Source organism: Arachis stenosperma, chromosome 3, assembly GCF_014773155.1.
Source record: "Arachis stenosperma cultivar V10309 chromosome 3, arast.V10309.gnm1.PFL2, whole genome shotgun sequence".
Classification (NCBI taxonomy): domain Eukaryota; kingdom Viridiplantae; phylum Streptophyta; class Magnoliopsida; order Fabales; family Fabaceae; genus Arachis; species Arachis stenosperma.
The window spans coordinates 100,280,952-100,294,308 of record NC_080379.1 but is presented as its reverse complement, the minus strand read 5'-3'; the positions used below and the strand labels follow the sequence as shown (position 1 = coordinate 100,294,308).

General features: G+C 36.8%; 1 protein-coding gene across 1 annotated transcript; it reads left to right on the top strand.

Moving 5' to 3' along the window:
- The first annotated feature begins 2,572 nt into the window (after positions 1-2,572).
- Positions 2,573-3,646, top strand: LOC130966471 (40S ribosomal protein S5-like). The gene is made up of 3 exons (XM_057891284.1): positions 2,573-2,576; positions 3,206-3,449; positions 3,499-3,646. The coding sequence occupies exons 1-3, from the start codon at positions 2,573-2,575 to the stop codon at positions 3,644-3,646; spliced, it is 396 nt and encodes a 131-aa protein (XP_057747267.1).
- Positions 3,647-13,357: the final 9,711 nt, after the last annotated feature.

The following is a 13,357-nucleotide window of genomic DNA, read 5'->3' as shown; positions in this document are numbered from 1 at the left end:
GGATTCAGGTGTTCTAACTCATGCTGTTATTATGTGATAGTAATAAATTTTAAAATCTTTTATTAATAATTTAAAATAGTTTTTAAATTGATAACAAAATAAAAACCAACACGATATTTATGGAAGATGGAGAGATCAAGACTCAAAAGTTCGAATAGGATGTTCAACATTTGGTGTGTGAGGTGGTAGGATATCTGTAAAAACATTTCGGTACTCAAATTAAAATATATCTGAGGTAGAAGATAAAAATTTCTGAAAATTATAAGATTTGAGGCTTGAAGAAGTCATGAACTCCCATTATATATTTTATAAGTATGTCTGAAAATAGATAGGATATGGTTAAGTTTAAATTCCATCTTAACGCTATCTATAAATTTATATTCTCTCTCAAACTCAATCTACTATATCTGCAGATTGAAAATCTCTCAATTCTAACATTATCCACACTCTAAAGTTCTACACTCGATTTTATCTGACCCAACCCGCAACAAATCAATTTTTTTCCATCAAACATAATATTTAAACATTTCGTAATTCATAAACATACTAATAAAATATAAAATACAAAATTAAGTTCATATTTAAATTAAAAGTAACAAAATTATAATAAAATCCATATTAAGATTACAAAAAAAAGATAACCTGGTTTCGATCTCCATTAACTTTATTATATATATAATAATTTTTAACTACATACTATAATATATCAAGAGTGCGGAGAGGGTTAATAAATCTAAATCCGCACCTGATCTTACTTGCAGTTGCAGCTCAATTCGTTCTGCTTTAAATTCAATCTACTCCAAATCAAATTGTCAGTCCTATTTGAACAAATTGAATCAAATTACATACTTACAAATAGAATTAGTATTATCATTTCTATTATGTAGTGGTCGAAATTCGTAACTTTCAATAATGATAACGGAATTCATTTCCATAATATTTGATCCGGTAGAAGGTATTAGGGGTGTTCGCGATGCGATTTGGATCGGTTTTGAGTCAAAAACTCATTCGATTCGAACAATAATTTTACTTGCGGTGCAGTTTGGATTGGATGATTTTAAAAAAAAATCCGATTCGATCCGATCCAATTTCAAGCGGTTTGGATTGAATTGGATTTGCGGTTTATAAATTAAAAAAATTAAATACATATAATAAGTCTCAACATCAAATTTTAAATAATCAATAATGATATAACAAATCTCAATAATATCTTAAAAAGTCAACCATAACATAACGATAGAAATAAAATTATAGGTTAGTTAAAATAAATAAATAAATAACATTTTGAATATAAAATATTTATTAAATAATAATAATACATGAATAATATAAAAATCTATAAAAAATTGAATATTTTATAAGTATAATTGTAAATATAATAATAAAATAATAATATTATAGCACATTGTGCGGTTTGGATTGAATTGGATCGGTTATGAAAAGTAGATCCGAAATTCAATCCGATTCAGCGGTTTGTAAAAAATAGAATCCAATCAAATCCGAATTAGTGTAGTTTTAATCAATTTTCGGTTTGGATTGAATTGAATAAGCAGTTTAATTTGGATCGATTTGAATTTGAACACCCCTAGAATGTATCCTTCCCATTTTCATGAGATTCTCTATTTATTGTTGCTGGAGTCATGGGCCTTTTGTGGGGCTGCTCTTGATGTTTTGGCACATATAGGGCTTGTCCCGAACAATTAATTATTTCACAAATCAGAATTATTAGCCAATAAGTGGCTTTTCCAAATTCCAAAGATTCTCCCCCACAATCTAAGTATTCTCCTACTGCTTTATTCAATTTCTAGGTGTTTTAGCATTTCTCTTTTCTCAAATAACCGAAACTCTACTTGGCTTGCACATGCAAAAGATACAAGACTTTACACGGTTAAAGAAACTCAAGCTTACTTAGCTTTAACCTATTCAGGAGCAAGTTTGGCATCACACCCTCATTATAGTAGCTATCGCAAGTGTTTTCAACCAATAATTCATTCCTTTACAGCTACCATACCATTTATTTTGCATGCACAGAACCTAGCTAGTCCTGTTTCATAAACCCAACATACACTAAACTTTCTCACGTTGATTTGCCTAGTTGGGCCATAATAGAAACATTTTGTAATAGCGTGCACACTATGGATGATTATTAAGAGAAAAAAGATATGTTGGATGTCAGTGAACATTAATTAGCAAAAACTTATTCAATCTGTGAATTGATGGCGAGCTTTGACACCTTTTGTAGCAACATACATAAGCTGCCTTGAAATAGTTATAACATTGGAGGGTGCTCCTAATCCACCGAATCGTTTTCCATACAAGCCTACCACTTGATAATACAAAAAGACATGTGGGCCGGATAAAAAAGTCTTCATGCCAATTATTTGATGGGCTGGTGACGTCACAAATTCATTTTAAGATGGAATCGGAATTGAGGAATTTTTTTAATAAGTAAAATAAATATTTTATTTACTAAAATAAATTATTTGTTGTATTTTGACCAAAATGTATCGGATATCTTATTTTGTTTAAAATCCCGCTAGGGAGCCAATGAGGAATCTTGACAATGTGTAAAATGGGTTGGTTATTTAGTCCAATAAAGATAAATAATAAATTCAAAAACTCTCATTCAATTATTTCACATCAAATTTCAAATGTCAAATTTTTAAAAAAATAACCATCTGAAATCCTAATTTACTAAACCATTTTACTCCAATACTCATTGTTTTTTCAACTGGCGACCACCCACCTTCATCAATAATCATCTCATTTCACCGTCGCTACTTGGCTTATCACACGCCACTCACCCTTAGTAAAAATAATCATCCACTTAAGGATAAAAATAATCATCCGCATACCTAATGAATTGACCATCTAACATATTTTAATTATGTATAATTAAACCCAATCCAATCAAAATAATCATCTACATAAAAATTAAATAATTATCCGCATACCTACTAAAATGACCATCCTAAATTGACCATTATATTAAAATAGAAGAAGATGAATAAACAGAAGAAACAACTATGATCATCCAATAATTTAATTTTTATTAAAAAAAGGTAAAATGTATAATTTGACACGAGTCTTTTGATTTAATGTAACCATAAAATTGAAGAAACAAAAAAAAGCTTGAACATACGAGGAGACATGAATGAGAATCAAAAGTAAGCAATTGAGTGTTTGATTTGATATTGTCTTCAAGCACACGTGGTGCCGTCAAAGCATGCGACATACGTTCCCCACACCACCGGTAGGTACTCGGTGAAGCGTTTCAGGAAAGAACAGTGCCCGATCGTTGAGAGGCTCACTAACTTCCTCATGATGCATGGAAAAAACAACGGTAAGAAGCTTATGGCTGTTAGGATCATCAAACACACCATGGAAATCATTCACTTGCTTACTGACCAGAATCCTATCCAAGTCATCGTTGATGCCGTTATCAACAGGTAGTGATTGTTTATCTGTAGATCTATGGATTTTTATTTCTATGAACAGCGGCGTCATTGAGCTTTTAGCGGCGTATGCTCCAGGAGGGCGGGACGTCGCTGACCGCGAAAGGGAGATGGGGCTGCTTCGAGAGGAGGACGACAGTGCTAAGATTTGGGTTATTACCTGGTCGCCGGATGGTTGCCACCGACTATGATGAGAGAGGGGGACTATAAGGCACAGAATGGGGTATAGGTAGCAGATGGAGGGTGACGGCTCTGTTAAGGTTTGGGTGTAGGGACTATATGTAGTGTGAATGAATTTAACTACTAATTCTAATTTTTTAAATTTCAAAATCTGAATTTAAATAATTATTAAATAATTAATTAAAAATCTTATTTTTAATTTTTAAAATACCTTTCTTTCTAAACCCATTGTACACTAAAATCATTGGCTCTCCATACTTTCTCTATTGTTTATAGTGTCAACGAGATAAGACTACATGTATCTCGTTGGTGCACGAAATTGTAATCACACTTTTGCAACTCCGCACAACTAACCAGCAAGTGCACTAGGTCGTCCAAGTAATACCTTACGTGAGTAAGGGTCGATCCCACAGAGATTGTCTGCTTGAAGCAAGCTATGGTTATCTTATTATTCTTAGTCAGGATATCAATAACAATTCTTAGTTTTATTTGTAAAAGGTAAAAGAACATGAAATAAATGATATTTGTGATTCAGTGATGAGTAATAGGTTGAGGTTTTGGAGATGCTCTGTCCTCTAAATCGCTGCTCTCCTACTGTCTTCTTCTCCAAACGCGCATGGCTCTTTTTATGGCAGGCTTTATGTTGTTGGATCACCGTTGTCAATGGCTACCATCTGTCCTCTCAGTGAAAATGGTTCGGCTACGGTTCTCACCGCAGGGCTAATCATCTGTTGGTTCTCACTTGTGTTGGAATAAGATCCATTGATCTTTTTGCACACTATCACTGCGTCCAATAGTCGCGAGTTTGAAGCTCATCACAGTCATCCCTTCCCAGCTCCTACTCGGAATACCATAGACAAGGTTTAGATTTTCGGATCTCAGGAATGCTGCCAATTGATTCTAGCATCTACCACGAAGGTTCAAATCTCACGAGTTTTAGTGCTCTATTGTCAGGAGATGCAGGTCAAACTCGTGGATTAGAAACCCAAGAGATACATACTCAAGCTGTCGCCCAATGACTAAGTTGAGCTCATGTAGAACGAAAGTGGTTGTCAGGCACACGTTCATAAGTTGGGGAATGATGATGAGTGTCACGGATCATCACATTCTCCATGTTGAAATACGAGTGAGTATCTTAGAATAGAAACAAACGTGATTGAATAGAAAATAGTAGTAATTGCATTAATCCATGGAAACACATCAGAGCTCCTCACCCCCTCACCTATGGGGTTTAGAGGTTCATACTGTAGAAGATACAATAGGATTTGTCAAAAATGTCATAAGTTGCAAAATAAATCTCTAAAAGTAATTTTTATACTAAACTAGAAATCTAGGTTTACAGAGAATGAGTAACTAAATACAGAGAGTGCAGAAATCCACTTCTGGAGCCCACTTGGTGAGTGTTTGGGCTGAGCTTCCTAGCTTTCACGTGCATGTGCCGTTTTTGGAGTTAAACGCCAGCTTGGATGCCAGTTTGGGCATTTAACTCCAGCTTTGGTGCCAGTTCTGGCGTTTTACGCCAGAAAAGGGCCTCTGGTGGGCGTTTAAATGCCAGTTTGGCCCATCAAATCTCGGGCAAAGTATGAACTATCATATATTGTTGGAAAGCCCAAGATGACTATTTTCCAACGCAATTGAGAGCGCGCCAATTGGGCTTCTGTAGCTCCAGAAAATCTACTTCGAGTGCAGGGAGGTCAGAATCCAACAGCATCTGCAGTCCTTTTTCAGCCTCTGAATCAGATTTTTGCTCAGGTCTCTCAATTTCAGCCAGAAAATACCTGAAATCACAGAAAAACACACAAACTCATAGAAAAGTCCAAAAATGTGATTTTTTCATAAAAACTACTAAAAATATATTAAAAAGTAACTAAAACATACTAAAAACTACCTAAAAACAATGCCAAAAAACGTATAAATTATCCGCTCATCACAACACCAAACTTAAATTGTTGCTTGAAAAAAAATAGGATAAAAAGAAGAGAATATACAATAAATCCCAAAATATCAATGAAGCTTAGTTCTAATTAGATGAGCAGGACTTGTAGCTTTTTGCTTCTGAATAGTTTTGGCATCTCACTTTATCCTTTGAAATTCAGAATGATTGGCATCTATAGGAACTCAGAATTAAGATAGTGTTATTGATTCTCCTAGTTCAGTATGTTGCTTAAACACAGCTACTTATGAGTCTTGGCCGTGACCCTAAGCATCTTGTTTTCCAGTATAACCACCGGATACATAAATACCACAGACACATAACTGGGTGAACCTTTTCAGATTGTGACTCAGCTTTGCTAGAGTCCCCAGTTAGAGGTGTCCAGAGTTCTTAAGCACACTCTTTTGCTTTGGATCACGACTTTAACCACTCAGTCCCAAGCTTTTCACTTGGACCTTCAAGACACAAGCACATGGTTAGGGACAACTTGATTTAGCTGCTTAGGCCAGGATTTTATTCCTTTGGGCCCTCCTATCCATTAATGCTCAAAGCCTTGGATCCTTTTTACCCTTGCCTTTTGGTTTAAAGGGCTATAGGCTTTTTCTGCTTGCTTTTTCTTGTTTTTTTTCTTTCTTTTTCTTTATTTTTTTCACCATTTTTTCTCTTTTTTTTTCATCGCAAGCTTTTTATTTTTCACTGCTTTTTCTTGTTTCAAGAATCAACTTTATGATTTTTCAGATTATCAATAACATTTCTCTTTTTTCATTATTTTTTCAAGAGCCAACAATTTTAACATTCATAAACTTCACTACCAAAAATATGCACTGTTCAAGCATTCATTCAGAAAACAAAAAGTATTGCCACCACATCAAAATAATTAAACTAAGTTCAAGATAGAATTCAAAATTCATGTACTTCTTGTTCTTTTGCAATTAAAAACATTTTTCATTTAAGAAAGGTGAAGGATTCATGGGACATTCATAGCTTCAAGGCATAGACACTAGACACTAATGATCATGTAATAAAGACACAAACATAGACAAAACATAAAGCATAAGAAATGAAAAATAGAAAAACGAATAACAAGAAAATTAAAGAACAGGTCCACCTTAGTGATGGCGGCTAGTTCTTCCTCTTCAAGTTCCTATGGAGTGCTTAAACTCCTCAATAGCTCTTCGTTGCCTTTGTTGTTCTTCCCTCATGACTCTTTGGTGCTCCATGTTGGAACTCAAATCTTTTAAAGAGGTGTTGAGTTACTCCCAATAGTTGTGTGGAAAAAAATGCATCCCTTGAGGCATCTCAGGAATTTCTTGATGAGGGACTTCCTCATGCTCTTGTTGAGGTCCATGAGTGGGCTTTCTTGTTTGCTCCATCCTCTTTTTAATGATGGGCTCTTGAGATGAATCTCTCCATCTCCCATGACTCGGAGGTGGAAGCCACTACCTTCCCTTTCCTCTTTCTAGAGGTTTCTCCGGCCTTAGGTACCATTAATGGTTATGGAAAAATAAAAAGTAATGCTTTTTCCACACCAAACTTAAAAGGTTTGCTCGTCCTCGAGCAAAAGAAGAAAAAAAAAGAGGAGAAGAAGAAATAGAGGACATGAAGGTGTGTGGCAATTCGGCCAAGGGGGTTAAGTGTTGGAGATGTGTGAAATGGAAGGTGGTAAGGAGGGTTATTTATAGGGTAAGGGAAATAGGGTAATCGTGTGGAGAATGGGTGGGTTTGGGAGGGAAATGGTTTGAATGTGAATGATAAGGTAGGTGGGTGTTGGTGGGGATCCTATGGGGTCCACAGATCCTGAGGTGTCAATAAATTCTCATCCCAGCACCTTCCTGGCATTTAAATGCCTATTGTATGCCAAATCTGGCATTAAACGCCAGTTCTGCTACCTTTCCTGGCATTAAACGTCAGGATGGTGCCCCTTTCTGGCGTTTAACGCCAGCCAGACACCAGATAGCCCTTTCTGGCGTTAAACACCACTCTGGCTGCCAATTTTGGCGTTTAACGCCCAGAATGCTGCCAGACTGGGCGTTAAACGCCCATTCTGCTATCCTTACTGGCGTTTAAACCCCAGTAAGCCTGTCCTCTAGGGTGTGCCATTTTTGATACTATTTTTTATTCTGCTTTAATTCTGCAGTTGTTTTTATTACTCCACATGATCCTCAACCTAAGGAAAACATAAAATAACAATGGAAAATGAAATGAAAAAGTAATTAACTTAGATAAATAAGATTGGGTTGCCTCCCAATAAGCACTTCTTTACTGTCAATAGCTTGACATTACTGAGCTTTATAGTTTGCAATGTCTGCAAACCATAGAGCTTCCTGAATGGCAAACAGTTGCTCATCCGGAAAGGTTTCAGAGATCTCAGTAGGAGGGAGGGACGCTCCTGCAACTGGTTCTATCCAGGACAGGTGATCAGCTACTTGATTCTCTGTCCCTTTTCTGTCTCTTATTTCTATATCAAACTCTTGCAGAAGCAACACCCATCTTATAAGTCTGGGCTTTGAATCCTGCTTTGTGAGGAGATATTTTAGAGTAGCATGGTCAGTGTACACAATCACTTTTGATCCTACTAAATAGGATCTGAACTTGTCAATGGCAAAAACCACTGCAAGCAACTCCTTTTATGTGGTTGTGTAATTCTTCTATGCGTCATTTAAAACAAGGCTAGCATAATAAATGACATGCAGAAGCTTGTCATGTCTCTGTCCTAATACTTCACCAATGACATGGTCACTGACGTCACATATTAGTTCAAATGGTAATGTCCAGTCTGGTGCAGAAATGACTGGTGTTGTGACCAGCTTAGCTTTCAGAGTCTCAAAGGCCTGCAAACACTCTGTGTCAAAGACAAATGGTGTGTCAGCGGCTAGCAGATTGCTCAGAAGTTTTGCAATTTTCGAAAAATCCTTTATAAACCTCCTATAAAATCCTGCATGTCCCAAAAAGCTTCTGATTGCCTTAACATTGGCAGGTGGTGGTAATTTTTCAATTACCTATACCTTAGCTTGATCCACCTCTATTCTCATGTTCAAAATTTTGTGCCCAAGGACAATTCCTTCAGTCACCATAAAGTGACATTTTTCCCAATTTAAAACCAGGTTAGTCTCTTGGCACCTTTTCAGAACAAGTGCTAGATGGTCAAGACAGGAGCTGAATGAGTCTCCAAATACTGAGAAGTCATCCATGAAGACTTCCAAAAATTTCTCTACTATATTAGAGAAGATAGAGAGCATGCATCTCTGAAAGGTTGTAGGTGCATTGCACAGTCCAAATGGCATCCTTCTATAGGCGAATACTCCAGATGGACATGTGAATGCTATTTTCTCTTGGTCCTGGAGATCTACTGCAATTTGGTTGTAACTAGAATAGCCATAAAAAAAAGTAGTAGTAATCATGAACTGCTAGTTTCTCTAGCATCTGGTTTATGAATGGTAAAGGAAAATGATCCTTTCTAGTGGCTGTATTAAACCTTCTGTAGTCAATAAATATACGCCACCCTGTAACTGTTCTTGTAGGAACCAGTTCATTCTTTTCATTATGAACTACTGTCATGCCTCCCTTCTTGGGGACAACTTGGACAGGACTCACCCAAGGACTATCAGAAATAGGATAAATAATCCCAGCCTCTAGTAACTTACTCTTTTTGCACTACTTCCTTCACGGTTGGATTTAGCCGCCTTTGTGGTTGAACCACTAGCTTAGCATCATCCTCCAATAGGATCTTGTGCATGCATCTGGCTGGGCTAATGCCCTTAAGATCACTTATGGACCACCCAAGAGCTGTCGTGTGTGTCCTTAGCACTTGAATTAATGCTTTCTCTTCCTGTGGCTCTAAAGCAGAGCTTATGATCACGGGAAAAGTGTCATCCTCTCCTAGAAATGCATATTTTAGGGATGGTGGTAGTGGTTTGAGCTCGGGTTTAGGAGGCTTCTCCTCTTCCTGAGGAGTTTTCAGAGGTTCTTTTGTTTTCTCTGGTTCCTCCAGATCAGGCTGAACATCTTTAAAAATGTCCGCTAGCTCTGATTCGAGACTCTCAGTCATATTGACCTCTTCTACCAGAGAGTCAATAATATCAATGCTCATGCAGTCGTTTGGGGTGTCTGGGTGCTGCATAGCTTTGACAACATTCAACTTAAACTCATCCTCATTGACTCTCAAGGTCACCTCCCCTTTTTGGACATCAATGAGGGTTCGTCCAGTCGCTAGGAAAGGTCTTCCTAGAATGAGAGTTGCACTCTTGTGCTCCTCCATTTCCAGCACCACAAAGTCAGTGGAAAAGGCAAACGGCCCAACCTTGACAATCATGTCCTCAATTACGCCTGATAGAATTTTAGTGGGGCCATCAGCAAGTTGGAGGCATATCCGGGTTGGTTTGACTTCTTCAGTCAAACCAAACTTTCTGATAGTGGATGCAAGTATCAGGTTGATACTTGCCCCAAGATCACATAGAGCTGTCTTGGTACAAGCATCCTCTAATGTGCATGGTATCATAAAGCTTCCGGGATTCTTAAGCTTCTCTGGTAAGCTTTTCAGAATGGCTGCACTGCATTCTTCAGTGAGGAAAATGTTTTCAATTTCTCTCCAATCCTTCTTATGACTTAAGATCTCTTTCATGAACTTAGCATAAGAAGGTATTTGCTCAAGTGCCTCTGCAAATGGGATTTTTATTTCAAGAGTCCTGAGATAATCTGCAAAGCGGGCAAATTGTTTATCCTGTTCTGCTTGGTGGAGTTTTTACGGATAAAACATCTTGGCTTTATATTCTTCAACCTTAGTTGCTGCAGGTTTATTCCCTACAGAGGTAGTTGGAGAAGCCTGCTTAAGGGGGTTATTATCAGCACTTGCAAGTGTCTGACCTCTCATTGGCGTTTGAACGCCAAAATTGGGGGCTGGATGGGAGTTTAACGCCAATTTTCCACCCTTTTATGGTGTTTGGACGCCAGAATTGGCCATCCACTGCGCGTTTAACGCCAATTTTGCACCCTTTTCTGGCGTTTGAACGCTAGAATCATTCCTCTCTGGGCTCTTATGGTTCTTAGAGGGATTTTGGGCAGTGGCTCGGTCATCCTCTGTCAGTTGTCCTTTTCTTGGCTTCCTACTGCTTTGAGTTAAGGTATTCAATGTCTTTCCACTCCTCAAAGGAACAGCTTGACACTCTTCTGTTATTTGTTTAGATAATTATTGTCTTGTCTGATCCAATTGTGCTTCCATATTCTTGTTAGCATTTTGAGTGTCTTGTAGCATCTCTTTAAATTCTTCTAACTGTTTTGTTAGAGAAAGTAATTGCTAGTTGAGTTCAGCAACTTGTTTTGGCGGACTAGGTTCAGTGGATGCTGCTTTAGCCTCTTCTTTCATGGAGGACTCACTACTTAAGTACAGATGGTGATTTCTAGAAACTGTATCAATGAGCTCTTGAGCCTCTTCAATTGTCTTTCTCATGTGTATAGATCTACCAGCTGAGTGGTCTAGAGATATCTGTGCCTTTTCTGTAAGTCCGTAGTAGCAGATGTCTAACTGCACCAATTCTGAAAACATTTCAGAGGGATATTTCCTTAGCATCTCTCTGTACCTCTCCCAAGCATCATGAAGGGATTCATCATCCTCTTGTTTAAAGCCTTGGATGTCCAGCCTTAACTGTGTCATCCTTTTTGGAGGAAAATATTGATTCAGGGATTTTGTTTGATAACTGTTTCCATGTTTTTATGCTTGTTGTAGGTTGGTTATTTAACCACCTTTTGGCTTGATCTTTTACAGCAAATGGAAACAAAAATAATCTGTAGACATCCTGATCTACTTCCTTATCACGTACCGTGTCAGCAATCTAAAAGAACTATGCCAGAAACTCAGTAGGTTCTTCTTGTGGAAGACCGGAATATTGGCAATTTTGTTGCACCATGATAATGAGCTAGGGATTTAGCTCAAAATTACTGGTTCTGATGGGAGGTATACAGATACTACCCCCATATGAAGCAGTAGTGGTGTTACTATATGACCCCAGAGTCCTTCTAGACTGTTTAGTTCTACTTAGGTCCATGATGGAGAAAGGGAGGTGATGTGGATTGTGAATAAAATTTTATTTTATTTTATTTTAATATATTTTTTTCATTTTCGGACCGAAATAAATAATAATAATAATAATAATAATAATAATAATAATAATAATAATAATAATAATAATAATAATAATAAATTGGAAACTAAAATAATTAATTATTTAAAAAGATTTGAAAATTTTTTATGAGAATTTTCAAAAAAAAATGGAGAGAATGTGGTTAGGAAGTTTTGAAAGAGATATGATTTTAGAAATTTTAAAAAAAGATATGATTTGAAAAAGATATGATTTTTAAAAATTTTAACCAAGTCAACCCAAGGGATTCAAAAATAATGATTAAATAAAGGAATATATATTTTTGAATTTAATGAGGAAAAAGAAAAATAGTAAAATAACACCAAACTTAAAATCTTTAGATCAAAATAAAGAAAACAAACAAGAAAACTTTGAATGTCAAGATGAACACCAAGAACACTTTAAAGATCAAGATGAACACCAAGAACAATTTTTGAAAATCTTTAGGAAAATAAAAACACAAAGGACACCAAACTTAAAAATTTTTATACTTTGGACACTAATAATTCAAAAATGCACAAGAAAAATAAGGAAAGACACAAAACAAGAAAAACTAAATATCAAACAAGGAAAATAAACAAGAACAACTTGAAGATCAAGAAAGAACACAATGTATATATTTTTGAAAAATTTTTAAGAAAAATTAAAACATGCAATTGACACAAGACTCAAACAAGAAACACAATTTTTTTTTGAATAGAAAATAAAGGACTCAAAGTTAGTGACTCTAAACCAAAAAGATAAATTCTTCCTAATCTAAGCAACAAGATAAACCGTCAGTTGTCCAAACTCGAACAATCTCCAGCAATGGCGCCAAAAACTTGGTGCACGAAATTGCAATCACACTTTTGCAACTCCGCACAACTAACCAGCAAGTGCAATGGGTCGTCCAAGTAATACCTTACGTGAGTAAGGGTCGATCCCATGGAGATTGCCGGCTTGAAGCAAGCTATGGTTATCTTATTATTCTTAGTCAGGATATCAATAACAATTCTTAGTTTTATTTGTAAAAAGTAGAAGAACATGAAATAAATGATACTTGTGATTCAGTGATGAGGAATAGGTTGAGGTTCTGGAGATGCACTGTCCTCTGAATGGCTGCTCTCCTGCTATCTTCTTCTCCAAACGTGCATGGCTCTTTCTATGTCAGGCTTTATGTTGGTGGATCACCGTTGTCAATGGCTACCACTCGTCTTCTCAGTGAAAATGGTCTGTCTACGATTTACACCACAGGGCTAATCATCTGTCGGTTCTTATTTGTGTTGGAATAAGATCCATTGATCCTTTTGCACACTGTCAGTGCACCCAACAGTCGCGAGTTTGAAGCTCGTCACAGTCGTCCCTTCCCAGATCCTACTCGGAATACCACAGACAAGGTTTAGATTTTCGGATCTCAAGAATGCTGCCAATTGATTCTAGCCTCTACCACGAAGGTTCAGATCTCACGAGTTTGAGTGCTCTGTTGTTAGGAGATGCAGGTCAAACTCATGGATTAGAAACCCAAGAGATACACACTCAAGCTATCGCCCAATGACTACGTTGAGCTCATGTAGAACGAAAGTGGTTGTCAGACACGCGTTCATAAGTTGGGGAATGATGATGAGTGTCACGGATCATCACATTCTCCATGTTGAAATGCGAGTGAGTATCTTACA